This window comes from Salvelinus namaycush, chromosome 26, assembly GCF_016432855.1.
Source record: "Salvelinus namaycush isolate Seneca chromosome 26, SaNama_1.0, whole genome shotgun sequence".
NCBI classification, from domain to species: Eukaryota; Metazoa; Chordata; class Actinopteri; order Salmoniformes; family Salmonidae; genus Salvelinus; species Salvelinus namaycush.
In genome coordinates, this window is record NC_052332.1 from 21,093,683 (window position 1) to 21,120,294 (window position 26,612).

The window sequence follows — 26,612 nt, forward strand, 5'->3', positions numbered from 1 at the left end:
CAGTTTTCTCCGTCAGAATGGCTAGCTAATGCTAACAACAATGTAGTAGATTTTTTGTTAAAGAACACCGCTCATTGCCCACATCAGATTCAAGCTTCTTGGAAAAAGCTGCGTTAATCATGTGATGGACTAACATCTGCCTATTCAAACTGCGCAACACGAGACGGTAAGAAGAAACAGGGTCACACGCAGCTTATCGGAAAGAGTTGGCTTTTACTTAGGGGCACAATGAAAGGGAAAGTTCAGCTAACAAGGGCAACTACAAGGAGCTTGCAGAGGTAATCGCACGTTAGGATGCTTTACTTGCTGAGCATATGGACGTTTCTACTGTCTTTTCTGGGACGTCGAAATCAATTCAAAATAATTTGATAACTTCCAACGCATCATCCATTAAAAGTGAGATTAAAAAGAGAGGTTGACACAGCACATTTTTTCGTGCACACTCAAGTAGGCTTTTAATTTTCCTCCGGTATTTATTTAGCAAAGGTGATAAGACATAATCACTCCGGACAGACATGACCAATAACTCATTACATAAAAGTTGCAGCAGCCTAAGCTACAAAAAAACATTAGAAATCTTCTGTATTGGATGAAAACGAGACAAATTGTCAGTCTGATCAACTGTAGGCTACTAATAATAGCACCTGCATACAGCCTATGCGCCCTGTCCATCTGGTCAGGTTAAACAAATTGGTAACGTGAATGTGAATGTGATCACATTTGGTTTATATTCCAACTTGGGCTGGCTAGTGTCACACCCTGGCCTTAGTTATCTTTGTTTATATTATTATTTTAGTTAGGTCAGGGTGTGACATGGGGAAGTTTGTGTGTTTTTGTATTGTCTAGGGTGTTGTATGGTTTAGGGGGTTAAATAGAGTAGATGGGTTAGTGTTCAGTGTAGGTGTCTAGGAAAGTCTATGGTTGCCTGAATTGATTCTCAATCAGAGACAGCTGGTTATTGTTGTCTCTGATTGGGAGCCATATTTAAGGCAGCCATAGGCTTTAGCTGTTTGTGGGTAATTGTCTATGTCTAGTCTATGTTGCATGTTTGCACTTAGTCATTTATAGCTTCACGTTTGTTGTTTTGTTTTGTTTGTTCTTCTGCAAAATAAAGAGAAGATGTATTTTGCACACGCTGCGCCTTGGTCCACTCTTTCTAAAGAAGACGATCGTGACAGCTAGGCTGCCAACCTTGTCAATTAAAAAGGATTAACTGGAATTAATCAATCAACATAAGCGTGATGACATAGACTGTGAGTTAAAAAAACTATGTAGGCCTACAGTTGCATAGGCCTTCATGATACAAAAAAATCTAAATAAATAAAAAATAAAGCAAGCTCAGTCGTGTGAGTTATATTGTCTATCAGTTGTTGTCTCTGTGAGGAAACCCCCCTGTTAGTTTAGTCTAAATATAATTCATACGAACAAGTATAAGGTTGCTGCAGATTGACAGAGTTTTTTCCAGGATTTTAAGACCATGTGACCTGATTAGGAAAAACTGGTCCCATCATAGCCCATATAAAACCTTCTTACAACGGATTCATCCCAAACCCAAACCTATGATGGCACTGCTGTAAAGGAATGTATCTGATATTTGAATTTAAAGCTTAGTCCCCTGCTGTTCCCTGATTAAAAGGTGATGACCACTCCACTCCACTACCATTGTCAACTTTCTCCTGACATGAACTGAAGCCCCGGCTCATGTGCCCACTCATCCACTGGCACATTGAACGTTTTCCTCTTCAAGCACTGTGAGTACCCCTACCAATTTTCTCTCAATACTGTATAGAGTCAATTACAAACTACTACTACTATACTGTAACACAAAAACATTATTACACATCAATGATTTTACTCCATGCTTGGACTAACTCACACTTAGCTCTTTTGTCTAACTGTGTAGTGTGTTGTGTTATTGCTTTTTCTCTTCCTAGTCAAATCCTGTCCTGCCCTCAGTGGAAGAGTTGAACTCTTCTCCAACACCATCCATCCATGACAAGATAGTCTTGCACTGAAGCCTCTGAACACCTCAACTCATGCCTCATACCCTCATTCAATCACTGCTGTGATCCCTTCCCAATACTGTAAGTATCCCTCTCATTCCCATTCCCCATAATATTGTACTATACATGTCTATATTAAATGTTTTAAGTTGAAATAAAATGTGTCTTAGACGATTTTTGAAACGCTTTGTCGTCTCCATGTAGTCCATACCTTTGCCGTGGGTCTCTCATCCTCCTCAGTTTTTCAAGTCACCAGCCCCCACTGTTCTTCTTCTAATGTCCTCATTTTCCTTTAATTTAAAGAAGAGGTGTTCTCCCACACACCATAACCATCATCATCACCACCACCACCATCATCATCATCATCATCTCAATAACAGTAAGTCCTAATCGTTTGGCATTATCGTGCATGAGGGTCCTCCCATTAACTTCTATGAGTGCAAGTGAGCCAACAGTACCACCCCTATGTGACATCAGTAGAGAAAAATGGCTGCCAAACTTGGCAACTCTCAGGCAGCTCAGGGCAACGCTTTGATTCATATCTAATCAGGGTTGTCAACCTTCACTTTGACAAATGGCAGGGAGCTCATTGCAATAGAGACTTTCCCTACTTTACTGTTGCTTCTCCGGGGCATCTCTCTAACTCTACTGAACTCACTCAAGGACAATTTACTGTGGTGGGCTTTTATTTTGTTAATTTACTTATGGGAGTATACGTGCGTACACACACACACAAAACATGGCTCTGAGCAGTAGTATGCAAACTACTCTTCAAAATGACTGCGCCCTAAAAACACACCAATACTGACAAAAGGTGTAAGTACAGTATGTTTGTGTGTGTGTGAGAGTGTGAAAAGTAGCTTGTTGCGTATGTGTTTGTGTGAAAACCAGGATGATAAACGACAAAAAGGTTCACTTTAATGCATTCCTCTTTGCAATTGAAAGCCACATATCCCATAAACATACTATACATTTCTCTATCTCCGTCAACTGCAATATGACGGGCCAGGGTTCCACTGCACTGAGGCTTTCTTAACAGCATCAATTTTGATCGATAACAACAGCAGCAATCTCCAGTATAACATGCCTTTTATAAAGCCTCAATGAGCATCAAATGAACTGGGCCAAGTACAGCAACTTATGAGATCATTTAGACCAGAACGAGAGCTGAAGTCTTGAGTGGTACTGTGAGGAACCGAAGACAGACTACTGGTTCATATTATGTATTGTCAGTGTGGAGCCTAGTGGAGTATTCTGACAGTATCAGCCCTGTCAAGGCCACAGAGCCCAGGCCCAATCCATATAAACTGAATTGGAAAGGAAAGGAAGGCCATTTGGAATCAATAGCATGGATAGATTGCATGAATGTGTATGGAATGTTTCATGATGACTGCACTAACAAAATCCCAGCCCCATACTTTTACAACATGTTGTGCATCAGGCATTTACATCAATCAACAATAATGGTAGTGCTAATTCCCATGGAATGTCCATGCAGACAAGTCCTTCTCTTGGACAGAGAGAATACTATTTGTTCTATTCATCCTGTTTCTATGTGTTGGCCTCTACTAAGGTCAGGGCCAGCCAATAATAGAGTGTATCCTGTAGGTGTGAGACAATGCCCAATTTCCAGAGAAGGGCACACAGAATTCCCATTCTTTAATTACAAAAACAGGCTATTTAACATGTACCACATGATGAATAATACATAACAGTGGAAGATAGAATGGGTCGCTTCAATGTTAAAGGGGTGGATGGCTTGTTTGAAGAGGTTCCAGACAGTGCAAAGACAGTCAGGTAGAGTGTACTGAGTTCTGACGTCGAGACAGGGAGTCTGAAAAAAAGTGTTGTTAATATTAAAATACAATTTGAGTGTTAAAGGTGGAAAAGAGGTGGATGGAAGGGCCAGCTCCTGTGCAGAATATCTTATTTTTAGGAGGATAGCTCAAGGACTAGGGTCAATTTATGTCTTCAATGTGAAATGATCCAGATACATTTTTAAACATGCACGTTCAAGAAAAAGAGAAGGAAACTAAGACATTGCTATCCTTGAAGTCCATACAGAAAAACTCAGCTGAGCTTAATTAATGGTTTTCTATCTGTTTTAGTTAGCCACTCAATGCGGATGACACTATTTCCTTAAAGCTATGGCGATATAAAAGGACAACCTCAGTAATCAAAAGGACACTTTGATGCTTTGTGTAAAAAAAAATACAAAAAAATCATCATCCCATTTAACTCAGTGGTAACCAAAAAAGTCCAGCGGCATACAAAGCGGCCGTGACAATTTCCACCGCTGACATTGTCGCCAACTGAAGCCTTAATTAATCGCTAAATTCTTTCAATTAGCAGAAAGCCAATCAAGAGATAATGTGAGCCTACCCTTTCCATCCCTGTCAAATTAGGCATTGGGGAGGGAGGACCGTTGAGTCAGTTGTGAATCGGATGGCCTTTCATCTTTCGTGTAAATGGGCCTTAATGCAGGCATGCTTTCAAATGTCACCACCTCGCTGGCCATATCCACACACAGAGGAGGAATCACTGTGGGTTATAGGACCACTGAGCACATTCTTCATATTAATTGGCCGTGGCCAGATCTCCTTCATGGCATCTGGGGTAATTGTGTTAGATCTTACCAGAGGTGAAATGTTCCAACACTATCTGATTCGACAGCATTCAGTTTTTATGTTGAGAGACATCATTAAACATCAATCGCTGTTATTGTAGGGACAGCTAAACGATACCGTAAATAGGACAACGGAGCGATTAATTCACCGTAAATAAAGGCAATGAGGCCTCATTTCACTCCGGGCCAATCCGAGGGAGCAGTGGATGTGCATTTACGGCTGTGTTCCCCCTGTTTGCTCTTCATTTCTCTCCTTTTATTTCCCACATCGTTGTAAACACCACGTCAGTGCTGGTTGATAACTGATGACAAATGAACGCCAGGTGATAAAGGCATAAACCCTGCCAGCGGGGACGCCACAAATCAGCCAGCCATTGTCACTTATGGTGGATGACTGGCATCGCCATGGTGACAGGATTAATTGGAAAGCTCAGTGTGTGACACTGGAGGCAGCACTGAGACAGACACTGGTGATTGATACAAGCTGGTGGATGGATGGATGCTCCTCTCTTTCACCAAAGATAAAAATAAAAGAGACAACACAGGTTGGTATTAATGCTAAAGGGAATCCTTGTTCCTTTTTGGGCGACCCGACCAAGTTCAGAAATGTAAGTTATAAATCTATCATTCTCATTGAAAGCAAGTCTAAGAATCGGTAGATCTATTCTATGTGCAATATTTCTATGCTTCCAGTTCTTAAGTAAATTGTTTGTCTTTTAATTTGGGTTTTGTACACCAGCTTCAAACAGATGAAAATACAATATTTTTGCTTATGGAAAATATGTTTCACAACAGTTTAGATGGTACAATGATTCTCTACACTATACTTGCTTGTTAAGTCGCATAAACTGAAATTAGGTGATCTATTCGAATTTTAGCAACCAGGAAATGGTGGAGAGATTTCTGCATAGTGCATCTTTAACACAGTCAAGGAATTAGTTGAAGTCGGATATGCTAAAGGAGATACTAGCATTCAATATCATCATTGTCTTTTTTCTCTGTAAGCTGCAAAAGAGGCAGGTGCCTTAACATATCCACTTGGGAGTCTTTAGTGTGGGATGCTTAGTATAGCAGGAAGCAATGCTGAGGTGTGTGACATTCTACCCCCATTGATGTCAAACGTGAGTGCAACTCTCCTGTTGACATCAATTTATGATTCATGGCCTATTTTTCTACATTTTAAGATCGTGCAAGATATCATGATGAGAATAGAAACCTGCAGACTGGGAGATATTTTGTTTTTCCTTGCTTCCTTGCTCTTCCATAAGATCTGAGGCCAAGGCCACCCCATGACACTCATCTGAGATTTGATTATAAAGGCAGAGATGCAACAGGGTAATTGGCCCGCTTTATTTTCTATTATCTCTCTCTCTCTCATGTGAACTTGTTTACTTGTGTAAATGTGTGTGTGTGCAAGTTTGTGTGTGTACGATTGTGAGTGTTTGTGTAACTATGTGTAACGCTCCTTACAGTTTCAGCCATCATTTCAAATGGGACTACCTGTAGCGATAATACAAGCCAGAGAAGTTACTTTACTTGACGGGCAGCGAACACATCAGACAGGGACCCACTCAAGCTGCCATTAGCAGTGTTTATGCAGTCCCAATGAGCCTGGGTGACTGACTCATCAGGGAGTCCCTGTCCAAGTGGCCAATGCTGCTCTGCAAAGAACACAGGGAAACACAGCTATCCCTCGGTACTCTCTAATATTTCACAAAACACATACCGTTTTATATTGAAAACAACTCCTTGCGAACTATTCCACTCTGTGGAGAAGAGAGATTGTACATCGGGTGGGAAATAGAGAACAGGATGCTCTTTCCCTGTGGTTATTTACTGGTGTAAAGTATACAACCTGACAGATACCCTATTCAGTACGCACAATTCAATGATGAATTATAGGATGCACACAGTACTTTTTCTTGGTTATTGCCTAGGGCCTACAACTTCAATACAAGTGGGAATGTAAATATACAAGTAAAAATAAACATTTATTGGGAAGTGTTTTGACAAATGCCACGATAATTCACAGACCCAATAAACTGTGATCTTCCGTTTCTTAATTCTGTAAATAAATTAATCAACTAATTCAGTGTAGCCAAGTGTACTGGTTTAATTGCAGGCGACGTAACGTAAATAGCAGACACATCACGAGGACATTGAGAACCAATGGTGGTCCTCACTACGGGCTGATGGTAATTGCTGTCCTGGCGTCCGGAATTATGTGGCACCTGATTTATGGAATGCCGCTGTCCAACGCATGCACAGAGCGCCAGGTCCCCACTGAATAACCAAATGACAGGCCTTTGGAAGCCCGGTGTAAAGACTCAGACACACACAGGAACCTCTGAGGCAAGCTCAATAATGCCTCCAGATAGGCCCATTCAGCAGGCTGAGAATGGGGTCATCTGTTAGCTGAGACAGACAGATAAAGGAGCGCCTGGTATTTGGAGACCTTTGGGAGGCACGCTGACATATAAAAGGTAAAGCGAGTTAATCGGCTCTGTATTCAAATGATATGGCTTTGTAGGTGTGAGTTGGTGGATACATGATTGTTGGAAATGCCTGGAGGTTTGTGTTGTTGGGAGAAGGATGCTTCAGTATTTTGAGCCAGGACTCTTTACTGACCTTGTGACCTGACCTTGGAAAACTCCAGGCCCCAGTTATGGCCTATTTCTAGGGCTTGGTGGTTTTCCTGTTCAGGTCACGTTAGTCAGGAAAAACTCATGGACCTACATATAAATTATACACTCAAGTCCGAACATTAATATGAGACTTAAGACTGACTGTCTGTTGTATACAGCCCAAGGGTGTAATATATAAATTAGCATGTCTTCAAATTTAAAATGCACAGAATGACCAGGAGGACACGACAAGTATGTTTTTTCCAATGGAGATCCTTTGATGTCAACTAAAACCAGTGTCCCAAACCTGCTGTTAGGCGAACTGTGGGTCCTGCAGCTGCTTCCCTGTGCGGTGACAATACCTTACAGCCAGTGATTAGCACAAGGACAGGTTTTTAAAAGCAGACGATACGATGTAAACAGGCCAACTTGAAGAGCTTGTTTTATTTTACTGGCTGCGTATGGAGGAGAGAATGGAGAATGAACAGAAAAAGGGGGAATGACAAGGCTAATCTCCCAGAGAGCAGGTTTCGAGTGTCTGAAGTTTGTTTGTTTTTGGAACAAGATGTCACTAGACAACGCAGCGAGTGTCCATCTTTGTTCATCTGTGTCTTATTTATAGGAAGAGAGATCAATCAGCCGGGAAAAAGGAAGCAGCAAAAAGGAGAACGCAGAAAAAAAGATTTTGTGATTTTAACAATCTGATGATTTCCACAGATTACAATATAAATCACACACAAGATCAGGATGCAGATATCCCCAGTTTTGAATTAATTGAGGCAATTACTTATGCAGGCTAGCCGGCGGTATGGTGGATGTGTTCAAGCGGGAGCTGAACCCGTGCCAAGAGGATACACTTCATGATTTATTCAAGGCAAAGGCCCCTTTTGAATTGTCTTTATTACTTAAGCAATAAGGGACAAGGTGGTGTGGTATATGGCCAATATACCACGGCTAAGGGCTGTTCTTATGTACGACGCAACGCGGAGTGCCTGGATACAGCCCTTAGCCGTGGTATATTGGCCATATACTACAAACCCCCAAGGTGAGTTATTGCTATTATAATCTGGTTACCAACATAATTAGTGGAGTAAAAATAAATATGTTGTCATACCCGTGGTATATGGTCTGATATACCACAGCTGTCAGCCAAACAGCATTCAGGGCTCAAACTACGTAGTTTATAATTTGAGATATATACTGAGCATCATTAAACAAAATCTGGGAGGTGATATTATATACAAATTTTAAACTAGACCAAGGACATTCCAAGAGCTAATAAAGTGTGTTCAAAACACTGCTTCATGAAAGAAAACCTGCTGCTTTTTAATTTAAATGTTAGCATATGGAATAATTTCTTCAGGCAACTACTATTTCCCTATGATTCTTCATGTCAGTCCGTAAATGATTAAATCAAGCCAAACATTGAAGCCATTTGAAAACATGCTGCTGCTGTTTTGAAGAAAAAAAATATCCAGGTACATTTTCAATTACATTATGTTTTCAGTGGCATTACACTTGACTCTCTTTTGCACAGCAATCTGGCCCTACTGCTGTTGGCTTTACAGAGAAAGCCTCCATCCACCAACACAAAAAACTGGGAGCACCAAAGTATTACCCTTTCAGCTACAGATGAATAATGCAAAGTTCCTTTCCCAAAAGAAAATGTATCATATGAAATTAAAGGATGGCTGTGTCCTGGTCCCTCCCTCCTCACCGGGAGCGGTGTTGTGGGTTCAGGAAGTTGAGTTTGGCTAAATTGCTTTTTGCTGAATGATAAATACTAGTAGAGAGAGGAGGGTAGCCCCGGGAAACGGGATGTTAAACTTTGCCATGTATAATTTAACATGACACGAATAGCGCTCACATTGAAAAACCACCCCAGCAATCCGCCACCCCTCAATTATTAAAGCTGAACTTCCCTGGGGTACAGTGTGGTTCAACGTGGATATGATGTAATCTACAGCTATTACAGTGACCTGCAGTCACATTTAATCCACAACCAGAATTAACTGTGGAGAACAACTCATTAAATTCTACTATTAGGATTTTTTCAGATAACACATTCCATTTTTCACATCTATTTTCAACACATTATATAAAAAATAAAAAATAAATTGTTGTTGCTTTGAGTCCATAATATAGGACACAGTTCCAGAACTACACACTGGATTGCGATTAACGAGGGTCAATGAGTTTGACTCATCGAATCACCCCCATTAGTAAGAGGCCAGACCAATGTCAATGACCTTCTCCATCTTGACTTGTACTCATTATTTGTGGTTGACAGAAACACGGGGCCAATGGCCATTTTCTAACACGGGATTAACCAAGAGGACGGAGACAGTGTTTCAGAGGAAAACACATTTCTACTTTTTGAGCTAATCCTATCTGAGTCATAAAATATGAACAGCGACTAAGCAAAACCAGTTGTGTGTAGAATATTTGAAGTGTAACATACATTCCTTTGGACGTAGAGTACAGGACGAGGAATACATAAGGATTTCATAGGTAGATGATTTGTCACCAAAAGTGGTTGCTTTTCAATAAAAATGTTGAACAGAAATATATTATATTCTCAATCTGTTTCAACAATACAGTGACTGTGTTATAGTCTAATCTGTAGACTACGGTGGACTGTAACATACTCCAGTAGTACCCACCTCTTTTATCCAGACTGTGTTGGAGGCTGTCCTCCCCCTTCCTCAGGCTGTCAGTGTGCTGACTGTGGGTCAGTGTCCCCTGGCTGGGCCCATACTCATCCAAGCCCAGGACTTTCCCATCGCTCAGCTGGTTGTGGACCTGGTTGGGTGTGGAGGTGTGTGTGTGTCCCATCTGATCGTCCTCATCACAGTCGTAGTCGTCAAGGATGGGGGTCTCCCGGATGGGCATGCCAATGACAGAACTGTGCTGGAGCTGCCGGGAGCCCCGGAAGCTGTCCCTGCCTTGGGGCCCCAGCAGCACAGAGGGGATGTAGTGGATCTCATGGGTGGCCTCGGTGCTGGCGCTTTTCTGGGGGACACGTCGGCGCTTGCACCAGCGGTGACGAGTGTACAGCACCAGGGTGAAGAGGAGGATGAGGAGGAGGAGAGCGATCAGGCCTCCCTGGAAGAAAGAGGGAGAGACGTGAGAGTAAGACAGACATATACAAGCATGCATTTGCACAAAAAGAGAGACACTATTAGAGATTATGAGTGAATCTAGTCTGAGTGAGAGCAAGTTGGTCAAGTTTCTCCAGAGCAGACGGCCTGTTGAAGTGTCCTGTTTGGTTCAGTGAGTCAACAAATAGAGCACTGTCCTTGGCGCTGAAATGGAGAGAAGAGCTCTCTCCTCTATCTCCTCTTTTCTTTCTCTTTCCTTGTCAAAGACACACACACACACACACGCACGCACGCACGCACGCACACACACACACACACACACACACACACACACGCACACACACACACACACACAAAGCCAGTTAGTCCCACAGCCCTAGGAATTACACATGCCAATGTGATAAGGGTGTTACTAGCCTAACTAAACCCGATCTTCGTCTCCAAGCCATGGCCAACCCCTCAAAGCCTGCTCATGTAAATTCACCAGGGCACATCCATTGCTACATGGTTTGTCCCATTTCATGCCATAACAGACACATCAAAAACCTTCTAGCAGCCAATCTGAGAGTGAATAGCACACTTAATCCATACACATACAGTCCTGTGTACAGGGTGTATATAATGATAGAGCGGACATATTCCAAGAGTAACCAACAATTCTTTACACTAGTGGTCAATGGATAGACCACAGCGAGAATTAGACAAATCGTGACCACCCTAATGCCATCCAGCCTCTACTGCAGCCAGACACCAAAAAAGCACAGTCGCCGTATTTTGACGCTACACCCTTCCCACAATTCCCTGTGCTTACTGTATGATACATAACAAGAGCAGAGAGGGTTATTCATCACAACATTTAAAATTCCATCTTCATGAGGAAAAACAAACCTCTCTCAAATTATAACTCATGCACTGCTGGGTGGCCATAAATCACACTAGGTAGAGATGGGCAACTCCAAAGAGGAACGTCCTCTGGACAAATGTGTTCATTAATCTCCAATAGGAGAGCAGCGTCTGAGAAATACACTCCCCCTCTGAAACAAAGTCGCCCGGCAACAACAGAAGAGAGAGCTCCTGTTTCACAAAACTTACAGAACTCCAGGGAAACTGTTCAGAACTTTTCAGAAATTCCCAAGGCTAAAAGGATGGTGTAGAAATGGAATTGAGACTGGCAATGTGAAATTAGAAACAGAATAAATAATAAAAATAGTAAGACCTGGGCATTTAAAAAACAATGGTCAGTGATCATAGCTGTAAAAGAAAATATCTGGGCCAATAATCATTACTGACTATTAAAATGTAACATTAGGTGGTTATACTTTTGCACTCTCTTCCATTCAAACAAGAGCCATGTTAACTCATAGTGATGGATGTATCCATGAGGGAGATGTGGTTCTCATTCATCTTAAGACCCTACATATCCCTGCTGCTCTGGAGTCACTCCACAGGTAAGAGATGGAGGACTCAACTCTATCCCTCTCCATCGCTCTCTTTTTTAATCACTCTCTTTCGCTCCCTCCCTTCATCAGTCCTTTTTGCTCCCCTTTCAGCTTTCTTTCCTCTGCTCTCTCTCTCCCTCCCTCTCTCCCTCCCTCACAGATTACCACCTACTCATATGGCGCATGGTCTGGCCACAAACTCACGGCTTACAGCACTGACGTTTTTTCAACATCCTTTAGAACCAATTAAGAATAAATGAATAGATTAACAAATGACTGAGAGCTAAAACCATCTGGCAGAGTTGAATATGCAACCAAGCTGCTACATCAACACTGAGCCACAATGAATGCATCCTATTTCTCATCGTCACACTGAAAGCCAATATCCATGTATTCAATAACGAATAGGGATGAGTGGATCAAAATGAAGCATCAATGTGTTGTACAGCTGACACAAGTATTACCCCTCTCATCAGCAGGTTAGCGTTTTTTTGTCATGAATCTTGTTCTGGAGGCAGCTCTGCAGAGTTGTCACTAGCTAGCACAGCCACAATGTTATAATATGTTTTGCCTAACCCTAACTTTAACCACACTGCTAACCCTAATACCTAACCTTTACATTACATTAAGTTAGCACATTTTTGTTTTCATAAATTTTTACAATATAGCCAATTTTGACTTTGCAGCTGGCTTAACTAACAGGAAATTGCGCAGTTCTGCCTCCAGAACAAGACTCATTACAATAAACATCAACCTGAATCTCATCATGCTCTGCTGAAGAGGCTCTGAAATAAAGACAAGCTCTTGTCAGTGATTTTCATCATAATAAGCTTTGCCCTGGGGATAAACTGTGGAATAAAAACAACAAAACACTGAGCTAACCCATCATGCACCTGTTCAGTTCTGTAGCCACCATCTTGGCACAAGGGAAGCAGCTCTCTTCCTGACAGGCACACTGAGAAATGAGATAGCTGTAGTACATTCATCTTCAGGAAACTCATTGAACAAACAATGTATCCACACAAAGATATACATATGCGTACATCTGTGTACATAGTAACAGATTAATTCATCACATGCACAGACGCAGATGAACATACTCATGTACTGTACATGAAAGAAAAAAGTAATCCATGCCCCCCACACACATACACTCAAACATCTGCTCAATTTCCGTGCCTTGATGTGGGTACATCTGTGCGCACACACACACACAGTATTTTACCACACACACACACCCATGTACTGTATATTAAATAAAAAAGTAATCCATACCCCCCACACACATACACTCAAACATCTGCTCAATTTACGTGCCTTGAGGCAATGTAATACCAATTCCGAGATGTATTTGATACAGAGTGGTGACTGTGTGTACCTCTCACATCAGCGAGGGTGTTAACAGTGCTGTACCACAACAAGTGGAGGCTCTCATAGGCCTGTTTCTGGGTGAGCAAACTGTTGTAGCCTATATCAGATGAACCCTCAGTGGAGTGGACCTGAGGGCCTGCCTTACCCTTTCTTTCTTTCTTTCTCTCTCATTCTCTCTTTCTCGCTCTCCCTCATCCCCCTCTTCCCCACATGAAGTTAAAGTGCCATGTGTCCAGGCAGCTGCTATTTACTCTCCCCATCCAACTGCAACTCCCAGAGCCAAGGGACGGAAGACTCAGCTCACTGGTTACTGTGGCCACTTTATTCTACGCCCACAGGGGAACCTTTCCCATAACCCACCAGGGTCAGGAAGTGATGTCACCAGGAGTGTGGTCTCAAACAGGTAGTGTGGCAAGATGAGGAGATGGAGGGGAAAAAAGCTGCATGTGCTGTGAGCCTAGAGTTGTCCCCTATGACGTTTTCAATGAAGCTAGGTGACTGAGAAGAATATAGTTAACAATTGTAATTGTGATTCAGGAAAATTAATAATTAAATGAACCATGAAGTACACTACATGTGGTGAGTTAATTGTACATACAACCAAAACAGAGAAAGTGAATTGCTAAATTTAAAAAAAATCTTCACAGCCAACATAAAAATAGTTCCAAGATAATTGAAAAATGAAATATAGAAAGCCCACAACCTGAGCCATGAAATCATCAGGGAAATGACATTAACCCTCGGTTGCCCTTCTTAATCATGAAATCTGATTAAACTCTGGTTGAAAACTGAATGGAAAATCTCCACAAGCTTAACTGAAAATACCAGGTTGACCTCCACATTCTGTTTCTCTTCGTAGTATGGCTCAAATCAAATCACATTTTATTTGTCACATACACATGTTTAGCAGATGTTAATGCGAGTGTAGCGAAATGCTTGTGCTTCTAGTTCCGACAATGCAGTAATAACCAACAAGTAATCTAACCTAACAATTCCACAACTACTACCTTATACACACAAGTGTAAAGGGATAAAGAATATGTACATAAAGATATATGAATGAGTGATGGTACAGAACGGCATAGGCAAGATGCAGTAGATGGTATAGAGTACAGTATATACATATGAGATGAGTAATGTAGGGTATGTAAACATAAAGTGGCATAGTTTAAAGTGGCTAGTGATACATGTATTACATAGAGATGGCAAGATGCAGTAGATGATAGAGTACAGTATATACATATACATATGAGATGAGTAATGTAGGGTATGTAAACATTATATTAAGTGGCATTGTTTAAAGTGGCTAGTGGTACATTTTTACATAATTTCCATCAATTCCCATTATTAAAGTGGCTGGAGTTGAGTCAGTATGTTGGCAGCGGCCGCTAAATGTTAGTGGTGGCTGTTTAACAGTCTGATGGCCTTGAGATAGAAGCTGTTTTTCAGTCTCTCGGTCCCTGCTTTGATGCACCTGTACTGACCTCGCCTTCTGGATGATAGCGGGGTGAACAGGCAGTGGCTTGGGTGGTTGTTGTCCTTGATGATCTTTATGGCCTTCCTGTGACATCGGGTGGTGTAGGTGTCCTGGAGGGCAGGTAGTTTGCCCCCGGTGATGCGTTGTGCAGACCTCACTACCCTCTGGAGAGCCTTACGGTTGTGGGCGGAGCAGTTGCCGTACCAGGCGGTGATACAGCCCGACAGGATGCTCTCGATTGTGCATCTGTAGAAGTTTGTGAGTGCTTTTGGTGACAAGCCGAATTTCTTCAGCCTCCTGAGGTTGAAGAGGCGCTGCTGCGCCTTCTTCACAACGCTGTCTGTGTGGGTGGACCAATTCAGTTTGTCCGTGATGTGTACACCGAGGAACTTAAAACTTTCCACCTTCTCCACTACTGACCCGTCGATGTGGATAGGGGGGTGCTCCCTCTGCTGTTTCCTGAAGTCCACAATCATCTCCTTTGTTTTGTTGACGTTGAGTGTGAGGTTATTTTCCTGACACCACACTCCGAGGGCCCTCACCTCCTCCCTGTAGGCCGTCTCGTCGTTGTTGGTAATCAAGCCTACCACTGTAGTGTCATCCGCAAACTTGATGATTGAGTTGGAGGCGTGCATGGCCACGCAGTCGTGGGTGAACAGGGAGTACAGGAGAGGGCTCAGAACGCACCCTTGTGGGGCCCCAGTGTTGAGGATCAGCGGGGTGGAGATGTTGTTACCTACCCTCACCACCTGGGGGCGGCCCGTCAGGAAGTCCAGGACCCAGTTGCACAGGGCGGGGTCGAGACCCAGGGTCTCGAGCTTGATGACGAGTTTGGAGGGTACTATGGTGTTAAATGCAGAGCTGTAGTCGATGAACAGCATTCTCACATAGGTATTCCTCTTGTCCAGATGGGTTAGGGCAGTGTGCAGTGTGGTTGCGATTGCGTCGTCTGTGGACCTATTGGGTCGGTAAGCAAATTGGAGTGGGTCTAGGGTGTCCGGTAGGGTGGAGGTGATATGGTCCTTGACTAGTCTCTCAAAGCACTTCATGATGACGGAGGTGAGTGCTACGGGGCGGTAGTCGTTTAGCTCAGTTACCTTAGCTTTCTTGGGAACAGGAACAATGGTTGCCCTCTTGAAGCATGTGGGAACAGCAGACTGGGATAAGGATTGATTGAATATGTCCGTAAACACACCAGCCAGCTGGTCTGCGCATGCTCTGAGGACGCGGCTGGGAATGCCGTCTGGGCGAATGCCGTCTGGAATGCCGTCTGAGAGCCCGCAGGTTTTGGTAGCGGGCCGTGTCAGTGGCACTGTATTGTCCTCAAAGCGAGCAAAAAAGTTATTAAGCCTGTCTGGGAGCAAGACATCCTGGTCCGCGACGGGGCTGGTTTTCTTTTTGTAATCCGTGATTGACTGTAGACCCTGCCACATACCTCTTGTGTCTGAGCTGTTGAATTGCGACTCAATTTTGTCTCTGTACTGGGACTTAGCTAGTTTGATTGCCTTGCGGAGAGAATAGCTACACTGTTTGTATTCGGTCATGTTTCCGGTCACCTTGCTCTGGTTAAAAGCAGTGGTTCACGCTTTCAGTTTCACGCGAATGCTGCCGTCAATCCACGGTTTCTGGTTTGGGAATGTTTTAATCGTTGCTGTGGGTACGACATCGTCAATGCACTTTCTAATGAACTCGCTCACCGAATCAGCATATTCGTCAATGTTGTTGTTGGACGCAATGCGGAACATATTCCAATCCGCGTGATCGAAGCAGTCTTGAAGCGTGGAATCAGATTGGTCGGACCAGCGTTGAACAGACCTGAGCGAGGGAGCTTGTTGTTTTAGTTTCTGTTTGTAGGCTGGAAGCAACAAAATGGAGTCGTGGTCAGCTTTTCCGAAAGGAGGGCGGGGGAAGGCCTTATATGCGTCGCGGAAGTTAGTGTAGCAGTGATCCAAGGTTTTACCAGCCCTGGTAGCACAATCGATATGCTGATAGAATTTAGGGAGTTTTGTTTTCAGATTGGCCTTGTTAAAACCCCCAGCTACGATGAATGCAGCCTCAGGGTGTGTGGTTTCCAGTTTACAAAGAGTCAGATAAAGTTCGTTCAGGGCCATCGTTGTGTCTGCTTGGGGGGGAATATATACGGCTGTGATTATAATCGAAGAGAATTCCCTTGGTAGATAATGCGGTCGACATTTGATTGTGAGGAGTTCTAGATCAGGTGAACAGAATGACTTGAGTTCCTGTATGTTGTTATGATCACACCACGTCTCGTTAATCATAAGGCATACCCCCCCGCCCCTCTTCTTACCAGAAAGATGCATGTTTCTGTCGGTGCGATGCGTGAAGAAACCAGCTGGCTGCACCGACTCCGTTAGCGTCTCTTGAGTTAGCCATGTTTCCGTGAAGCAGAGAACGTTACAATCTCTGATGTCCCTCTGGAATGTTACCCGTGCTCGGATTTCATCAACCTTATTGTCAAGAGACTGGACATTGGCGAGTAGTATGCTAGGGAGTGGAGCGCGATGTGCCCGTCTCCGAAGCCTGACCAGGAGACCGCTACGTTTGCCCCTTTTCCGGCGTCGCATAGGGTCGCCGGCTGGGATCAGATCCATTGTACTGGGTGGAAGGCAAAACACTGGATCCGTTTCGGGAAAGTCATATTCCTGGTTGGAACGATGGTGAGTTGACGTTGCTCTTATATTCAGTAGTTCCTCCCGACTGTATGTAATGAAACCTAAGATTACCTGGGGTACCAATGTAAGGAATAACACATAAAAAAACAAACAGAAAGGCGTATTGGTTGGCTCTGTCTGATTGGCTATCAGTCCCACCACCACCCACCCAAATAGCCTTCCCATACCTCTCCATGCCGCCCCCCTTGGCCCTGACTCTGGTCCCTGGGCAAGGTGAGAGATTTGTGGGTAGATTTGCCTGTTGCTGGCCCTGGCCCTCCTGAATTACAGCAGGGAATTAGGCCTGAGTTACTGCTTTGCCGCACGCCCACCCTGCATCTCACAATGCCTCCCCTCCTCCTCCTCAGCCAAGCAGTTCTAGCCAGCCCTGGCTCTCTGGTTCTCTGGGTGTCATCATATGCAGAGGGATGCCCTGCATACATAGATCATTGAGATAGATAATGTTTTATTTATATTCAGGGGACTCTATGTGCAGGGAGAAGGAATGAAAAGGAATGAAAAGCAGATCGAGAGAGCAACGGGAAACGAACAGAACAAAAATGAGGACATGCTGTCAACTTCCAAGCTGTCACAGAGCTGGTCATAACTCAGCAGACTTGTAACAGACACCATAGCTACATAACAGGCTGTAAGACCGCATGCATCAGAGGAAAATAGCCAGTTATTATATAACTGATTTACTAAGCGTTTGCAACACTGCAAAAGCATGAATCATGTTTGGTTCCCCAGAGTAAATTCAACATTGAATGTATCAATAAACAGTGCTTGTGAGAAGGGATACAGTATTAAGGTAAAGTATAAATGAAGACTGTATTCTGTTTGAGCCTCGTGTTGGGTGTTGTATTCTGTTTGAGCCTCGTGTTGGGTGTTGTATTCTGTTTGAGCCTCGTGTTGGGTGTTGTATTCTGTTTGAGCCTCGTGTTGGGTGTTGTATTCTGTTTGAGCCTCGTGTTTGGTGTTGTATTCTGTTTGAGCCTTGTGTTGGGTGTTGTATTCTGTTTGAGCCTCGTGTTGGGTGTTGTATTCTGTTTGAGCCTCGTGTTGGGTGTTGTATTCTGTTTGAGCCTCGTGTTGGGTGTTGTATTCTGTTTGAGCCTCGTGTTTGGTGTTGTATTCCGTTTGAGCCTCGTGTTGGGTGTTGTATTCTGTTTGAGCCTCGTGTTGGGTGTTGTATTCTGTTTGAGCCTCGTGTTTGGTGTTGTATTCTGTTTGAGCCTCGTGTTGGGTGTTGTATTCTGTTTGAGCCTCGTGTTGGGTGTTGTATTCTGTTTGAGCCTCGTGTTTGGTGTTGTATTCTGTTTGAGCCTCGTGTTGGGTGTTGTATTCTGTTTGAGCCTCGTGTTGGGTGTTGTATTCTGTTTGAGCCTTGTGTTTGGTGTTGTATTCTGTTTGAGCCTCGTGTTGGGTGTTGTATTCTGTTTGAGCCTCGTGTTGGGTGTTGTATTCTGTTTGAGCCTTGTGTTGGATGTTGTATCGCCTACTTTGTCCCTGATGCCAGTGATGTGTAAATGTGGTCCGTGGTGTGAGTTGAACAGGGTAGGGTGAGTCAGGGCATTAGAGTTTCAAGTTTTAATGTCACATGCACAAGTACACTGAAATGCCTTTTTTGCTAGCTCTAACCCCAACAATTCAGCAATAACAATGTAATATTAAAAATGACAAGGTAAAACCAAAAATAATATACAGGGTCAGTTTCAGCACCATATTTTCAATGTGCAGTCATACTGGATCGTTAGAGGTAGATATGTGTAGGGGTAAGGTGACTAGACATCAGGATATATAATAAACAGAGCAGCAGCAGCGTATATAATTATTGTATGTGAGTGGGTGTGTAGAGTCAGTTTAAATGTATGTGCATATGTGTGAGTGAGAAAATTATGGAGTGAGTGTTTGTATGTGTGTTAGAGTATCAGTGTGAGCAGTGTGTAGGGCCCTGTGAGTGTGCATAGAGACAGTGCAAAAATAAGAATAGAATACAAAAATTGTCTGTGTAACCATTTTGTTAGCTATTTAGTTAGCTATTTAGCAGTCTAATACACCAGCTGAGTGCTCAGCTGTCAGGGCGTCTGACACAGCTTTCACTGACTGAGTCACAGATGGAGAGGAATGATGTCTATGATACAGAAGCACTAGTATGACATGGTTGTATTGTAATACTTGTGATAAACTGAAATTGGTTGATTTGTTGATTGTTGATATTATATAGTGCATTCGGGAAAGTATTCCGACCCCTTGCCTTTTTTCACATTTTGTTATGTTACAGCTCTATTCTAAAATGTATTACGTTTGTGTTTTTTTCTCATCAAACAATTCAAACAATACCCAATAATGACAAAGTGAAAACAGGTTTTTAGAAATTTTAGAAAATGTATAAAAAAACAACAACAATACTTACTTTACATACGTATTCAGACTGTTGGCTATGTGACTCAAAATTGAGCTCATGTGCATCCTGTTTCCATTCATCATCCTTGAGATGTTTCCACAACTTGATTGGTACACCTGTGGTCAATTCAATTGATTGGACATGATTTGGAAAGGCACACATTTGTCTACATAATGTCCCAGAGTTGACAGTGCATGTCGGAGCAAAAACCAAGCCATGAGGTCAAAGGAATTGTCCGTAGAGCTCTGAGACAGGATTGTGTCGAGGCACAGATCTGGAGAAAGGGACCAAAAAATGTCTGCAGCATTGAAGATCCTCAAGAACACAGTGGTCTCCATCATTTTTAAATGGATGAAATTTGGAGCCACCATGACTCTTCCTAGTGCTGGCCACCCGGTCAAACAGAGCAATCGGGGGAGAAGGGCCTTGGTCAGGGAGGTGACAAAGAACCCGATGGTCACTGTGACAGAGCTCCAGAGTTCCTCTATGGAGATGGGATAAGCTTCCAGAAGGACAACCATCTCTGCAGCACTCCAATCAGACCTTTATGGTAGAGTGGACAGACAGAAGCCACTCCTCAGTAAAAGGCACATGACAGCCCGCTTGGAGTCTCTAAAGGACTCTCACACCATGAGTAACAAGATTATCTGGTCTGATGAAACCAAGATTGAACTCTTTGGCCTGAATGTGAAGCGTCACATCTGGAGGAAACCTGGCAACATCCCTACGGTGAAGCATGGTGGTGGCAGCATCATGCTGTGGGGATGTTTTTCAGCGGCAGGGACTGGGAGAATAGTCAGGATCGAGGGAAAAATGAACAGAGCAAAGTACAGAGAGCCTTGATGAAAACCTGCTCCAGAGCACTCAGGACCTCAGACTAGGGTGAAGGTTCACCTTCCAACAGGACAAGGACCCTAAGCACACAGCCAAGACAACACAGGAGTGGCTTCGGGACAAGTCTCTGAATGTCCTTGAGTGCCACAGCCAGAGCCCGGACTTGAACCCGATCGAACATCTCTGGAGAGACCTGAAAATACTCCCCATCCAACCTGACAGAGCTTAAGAGGATCTGCAGAGAATATAGGTGTGCCAAGCTTGTAGTGTCATACCCAAGAAGACTCAGGCTGTAATCGCTGCACAAGGTGCTTCAACAAAGTACTGAGTAAAGGGTCTGAATACTTATGTAAATGTGATATTTAAGGGTTTATTTTTTTTATACATTTGCAAAAGATCCTAAAAACCTGTTTTTGCTTTGTCATTATGGGGTATTGTGTGTAGATTGATGAGAGAAAAAAAAACTATTTTATCCCTTTTAGAATAAGACGGTAACGTAACAAAATGTGAGAAAAGTCAAGCGGTCTGAATACTTTCCGAATACACTGTACAGTGTACTGTATGTACACTCTTAGAAAAAAAGGTGCTATCTAGAACCTAAAACAATTCTTCAGCTGTTCCTATAGGAGAACCCACTGAAGAACCATTTTTGGTTCAAGGTAAAACCCTTATGGGTTCCATGTAGAACCCTTTCAACAGAGTTCTACCTGGAACCGAAAAGGGTGTTCCTATGGGGGCAGCTGAAGAACCCTTTTGGAACCCTTTTTTCTAAGAGTGTAGGAATTTCAAGGGGTGTGGTTGTATGTTAAACAGTATCGGTTCAGCTTATAGTTGTTTTGGCAAAAATGTCTGCGATACAGTATGAGGCTTGAAGCAAAGTACTATCACGATTCACGACAGTTAAGAGTCATACGAGTTAGTATGTTTACACAACTACTGTACAACTACTGTTGACTCAGATTACTTTTATCATAATACATAATCGAAGACATTGACCCATTTGTGTATGTTTACAAACAATTACAACATCCAGAGCTGGCCCAGTCCTATCCGTCCTATCCGTCCAATAGGACAGCCATTTGAAGGTAATCATAATTCACATCTGACTGAAAAACCAATTGACTCTCCATTTGTTATCCCTGGGCCAGACTGGCGAAGGAACATTATGGATTTAGTATTCATAGAAAAACCAAAAGAAAGAGACTGTTTAGATAATCTCTCTCTCTCTATCTCTCTCTCTCTCCTATTGTAACCGAGCTAGGGTGTTCTTTTCCCTTTAATAACTTCCCATGATCCTCCCTGTTTGCATGGTAACCAAATATAATTGCCCGATGATCATGCATAGCTGCTTGCTCATTACGGCGGCAAATTAGTGCTGGTACAGCGACTCAGTGACTGTGCGTCTCTCCACAACCTTATGCCGTTCCCCTTCTCTTCTTTTTTCTTCTTCCAAAGATAAATGATATCTTAGAGTTGAAGCAGTGCGAGCCAGCCGCAAACAGACGTGCCCTTCTCGGTGACATTCGGAGGAAAAAATGTGATTAGGAAGCTAATGCTAATATTTGCGGCCGTGGCACAAGGGGCCAATACGGACTGAAACAGCTGTTCATAACAAAGCAATAAAATTGACAAGACAATGGTGCCCTAGGGGTGCCTCTTATTAGGAAAGACTAGGGAAGGAGATTTCAAATCAAATCAAAGTCTATTTGTCACATGCGCCGAATACAACAGGTGTAGTAGACCTTACAGTGAAATGCTTACTTACAAGCCCTAATCAACAATGCAATTTTTAAGTAAAAAATAGGTATTAGGTAAACAATAGATAAGTATAGAAATAAAAAATTAAAAGTAAAATGACAGTGAAAATAACAGTAGCGAGGCTATATACAGGTGGTACCGGTACAGAGTCAATGTGCGGGGGCACCGGTTAGTCGGGCTAATTGAGGTAATATGTACATGTAGGTATAGTTAAAGTGAATATGCATAGATGATAAACAGAGAGTAGCAGCAGTGTAAAAGAGGGGGTTGGCGGGACACAATGCAAATAGTTCGGGTAGCCATTTGATTACCTGTTCAGGAGTCTTATGGCTTGGGGGTAAAAGCCGTTGAGAAGCCTTTTGGTCCTAGACTTGGTGCTCCGGTACCGCTTGCCATGCAGTAGCAGAGAGAACAGTCTATGACTGGGGTGGCTGGGGTCTTTGACAATTTTTAGGGCCTTCCTCTGACACCGTCTGGTGTAGAGATCCTGGATGGCAGGCAGCTTAGCCCCAGTGATGTACTGGGCCGTACGCACTACCTTGTGTAGTGCCTTGCGGTCGGAGGCCGAGCAGTTGCCGTACCAGGAAGTGATGCAACCGGTCAGGATGCTCTCGATGTTGCAGCTGTAGAACCTTTTGAAGATCTGAGGACCCATGCCAAATCTTTTCAGTCTCCTGAGGGGGAATAGGTTTTGTCGTGCCCTCTTCACGACCGTCTTGATGTGTTTGGACAATTCTAGTTTGTTGGTCATGTGGACATCAAGGAACTTGAAGCTCTCAACCTGCTCCACTACAGCCCTGTCGATGAGAATGGGGGCGTGCTCAGTCCTCCTTTTCCTGTAGTCCACAATCATCTCCTTTGTCTTGATCACGTTGAGGGAGAGGTTGTTATTCTGGCACCACAAGGCCAGGTCTCTGCCCTTCTCCCTATAGGCTGTCTCGTCGTTGTCGGTGATCAGGCCTACCACTGTTGTGTCGTCTGCAAACTTAATGAAATAGGGTGCAGGCCAGGCAGCAGGCTGTTAGCCAACCTGCCAGCTTAGTGGAGTCTGCCACTAGCATAGTCAGTGTAGTCAGCTCAGCCATCCCCATTGAGACTGTGTCTGTGCCTCGACCTAGGTTGGGCAAAACTAAACATGGCGGTGTTCGCCTTAGCAATCTCATTAGGATAAAGACCTCCTCCATTCCTGCCATTATTGAAAGAGATCATGATACCTCACATCTCAAAATAGGGTTACTTAATGTTAGATCCCTCACTTCAAAGGCAGTTATAGTCAATGAACTAATCACTGATCATAATCTTGACGTGATTGGCCTGACTGAAACATGGCTTAAGCCTGATGAATTTACTGTGTTAAATGAGGCCTCTCCTCCTGGTTACACTAGTGACCATATCCCCCGTGCATCCCGCAAAGGCGGAGGTGTTGCTAACATTTACGATAGCAAATTTCAATTTACAAAAAAAAAAATGACGTTTTCGTCTTTTGAGCTTCTAGTCATGAAATCTATGCAGCCTACTCAATCACTTTTTATAGCTACTGTTTACAGGCCTCCTGGGCCATATACAGCATTCCTCTCTGAGTTCCCTGAATTCCTATCGGACCTTGTAGTCATAGCAGATCATATTCTAATTTTTGGTGATTTTAATATTCATATGGAGAAGTCCACAGACCCACTCCAAAAGGCTTTCGGAGCCATCATCGACTCAGTGGGTTTTGTCCAACATGTCTCTGGACCTACTCACTGCCACAGTCATACTCTGGACCTAGTTTTGTCCCATGGAATAAATGTTGTAGATCTTAATGTTTTTCCTCATAATCCTGGACTATCGGACCACCATTTTATTACGTTTGCAATCGCAACAAATAATCTGCTCAGACCCCAACCAAGGAGCATCAAAAGTCGTGCTATAAATTCTCAGACAACACAAAAATTCCTTGATGCCCTTCCAGACTCCTTCTGCCTACCCAAGGACGTCAGAGGACAAAAATCAGTTAACCACCTAACTGAGGAACTCAATTTAACCTTGCGCAATACCCTAGATGCAGTTGCACCCCTAAAAACGAAAAACATTTGTCATAAGAAACTAGCTCCCTGGTATACAGAAAATACCCGAGCTCTGAAGCAAGCTTCCAGAAAATTGGAACGGAAATGGCGCCACACCAAACTGGAAGTCTTCCGACTAGCTTGGAAAGACAGTACCGTGCAGTATCGAAGAGCCCTCACTGCTGCTCGATCATCCTACTTTTCCAACTTAATTGAGGAAAATAAGAACAATCCAAAATTTATTTTAGATACTGTTGCAAAGCTAACTAAAAAGCAGCATTCCCCAAGAGAGGATGGCTTTCACTTCAGCAGTAATAAATTCATGAACTTCTTTGAGGAAAAGATCATGATCATTAGAAAGCAAATTACGGACTCCTCTTTAAATCTGCGTATTCCTCCAGGGCTTAGCTGTCCTGGATCTGCACAGCTCTGCCAGGGCCTGGGATCGGGAGAGACACTTAAGTGTTTTAGTACTATATCTCTTGACACAATGATGAAAATAATCATGGCCTCTAAACCTTCAAGCTGCATACTGGATCCTATTCCAACTAAACTACTGAAAGAGCTGCTTCATGTGCTTGGCCCTCCTATGTTGAACATAATAAACGGCTCTCTATCCACCGGATGTGTACCAAACTCACTAAAAGTGGCAGTAATAAAGCCTCTCTTGAAAAAGCCAAACCTTGACCCGGAAAATATAAAAAACTATCGGCCTATATCGAATCTTCCATTCCTCTCAAACATTTTAGAAAAAGCTGTTGCGCAGCAACTCACTGCCTTCCTGAAGACAAACAATGTATACGAAATGCTTCAGTCTGGTTTTAGACCCCATCATAGCACTGAGACTGCACTTGTGAAGGTGGTAAATGACCTTTTAATGGCGTCAGACCGAGGCTCTGCATCTGTCCTCGTGCTACTAGACCTTAGTGCTGCCTTTGACACCATCGATCACCACATTCTTTTGGAGAGACTGGAAACCCAAATTGGCCTACACGGACAAGTTCTGGCCTGGTTTAGATCTTATCTGTCGGAAAGATATCAGTTTGTCTCTGTGAATGGTTTGTCCTCTGACAAATCAACTGTACATTTCGGTGTTCCTCAAGGTTCCGTTTTAGGACCACTATTGTTTTCACTATATATTTTACCTCTTGGGGATGTTATTCGAAAACATAATGTTAACTTTCACTGCTATGCGGATGACACACAGCTGTACATTTCAATGAAACATGGTGAAGCCCCAAAATTGCCCTCGCTAGAAGCCTGTGTTTCAGACATAAGGAAGTGGATGGCTGAAAACTTTCTACTTTTAAACTCGGACAAAACAGAGATGCTTGTTCTAGGTCCCAAGAAACAAAGAGATCTTCTGTTAAATCTGACAATTAATCTTGATGGTTGTAAAGTTGTCTCAAATAAAACTGTGAAGGACCTGGGCGTTACTCTTGACCCTGATCTCTCTTTTGACGAACATATCAAGACTGTTTCAAGGACAGCTTTTTTCCATCTACGTAACATTGCAAAAATCAGAAATGTTCTGTCCAAAAATGATGCAGAAAATTTAATCCATGCATTTGTTACTTCTAGGTTAGACTACTGCAATGCTCTACTTTCTGGCTACCCGGATAAAGCACTAAATAAACTTCAGTTAGTGCTAAATACGGCTGCTAGAATCCTGACTAGAACCAAGAAATTTGATCATATTACTCCAGTGCTAGCTTCCCTACACTGGCTTCCTGTTAAGGCAAGGGCTGATTTCAAGGTTTTACTGTTAACCTATAAAGCGTTACATGGGCTTGCTCCTACCTATCTTTCCGAGTTGGTCCTGCCGTACATACCTACACGTACGCTACGGTCACAAGACGCAGGCCTCCTAATTGTCCCTAGAATTTCTAAGCAAACAGCTGGAGGCAGGGCTTTCTCCTATAGATCTCCATTTTTATGGAACGGTCTGCCTACCCATGTGAGAGAAGCAGACTCGGTCTCAACCTTTAAGTCTTTACTGAAGACTTATCTCTTCAGTAGGTCATATGATTGAGTGTAGTCTGGCCCAGGAGTATGAAGGTGAACGGAAAGGCTCTGGAGCAACGAACCGCCCTTGCTGTCTCTGCCTGGCCGGTTCCCCTCTCTCCACTGGGATTCTCTGCCTCTAACCCTATTACAGGGGCTGAGTCACTGGCTTACTGGTGCTCTTTCATGCCGTCCCTAGGAGGGGTGCGTCACTTGAGTGGGTTGAGTTACTGACGTGATCTTCCTGTCTG

At 43.3% G+C, this 26,612-nt stretch overlaps 1 protein-coding gene across 1 annotated transcript in view; it reads right to left on the reverse strand.

Annotated features, from left to right (window-relative positions):
- LOC120020998 (astrotactin-2-like) overlaps positions 1-26,612 on the reverse strand; it is a 521,153-nt gene that overhangs the window by 384,951 nt on the left and 109,590 nt on the right. Inside the window, exons 3-4 of the mRNA XM_038964662.1 lie at positions 9,917-10,358; positions 7,577-7,593 (exon numbers count right to left, since the gene is read on the reverse strand). Of these exons, the coding sequence (XP_038820590.1) occupies positions 7,577-7,593; positions 9,917-10,358 (459 nt within the window). The remainder of the gene's footprint in view (positions 1-7,576; positions 7,594-9,916; positions 10,359-26,612) is intronic.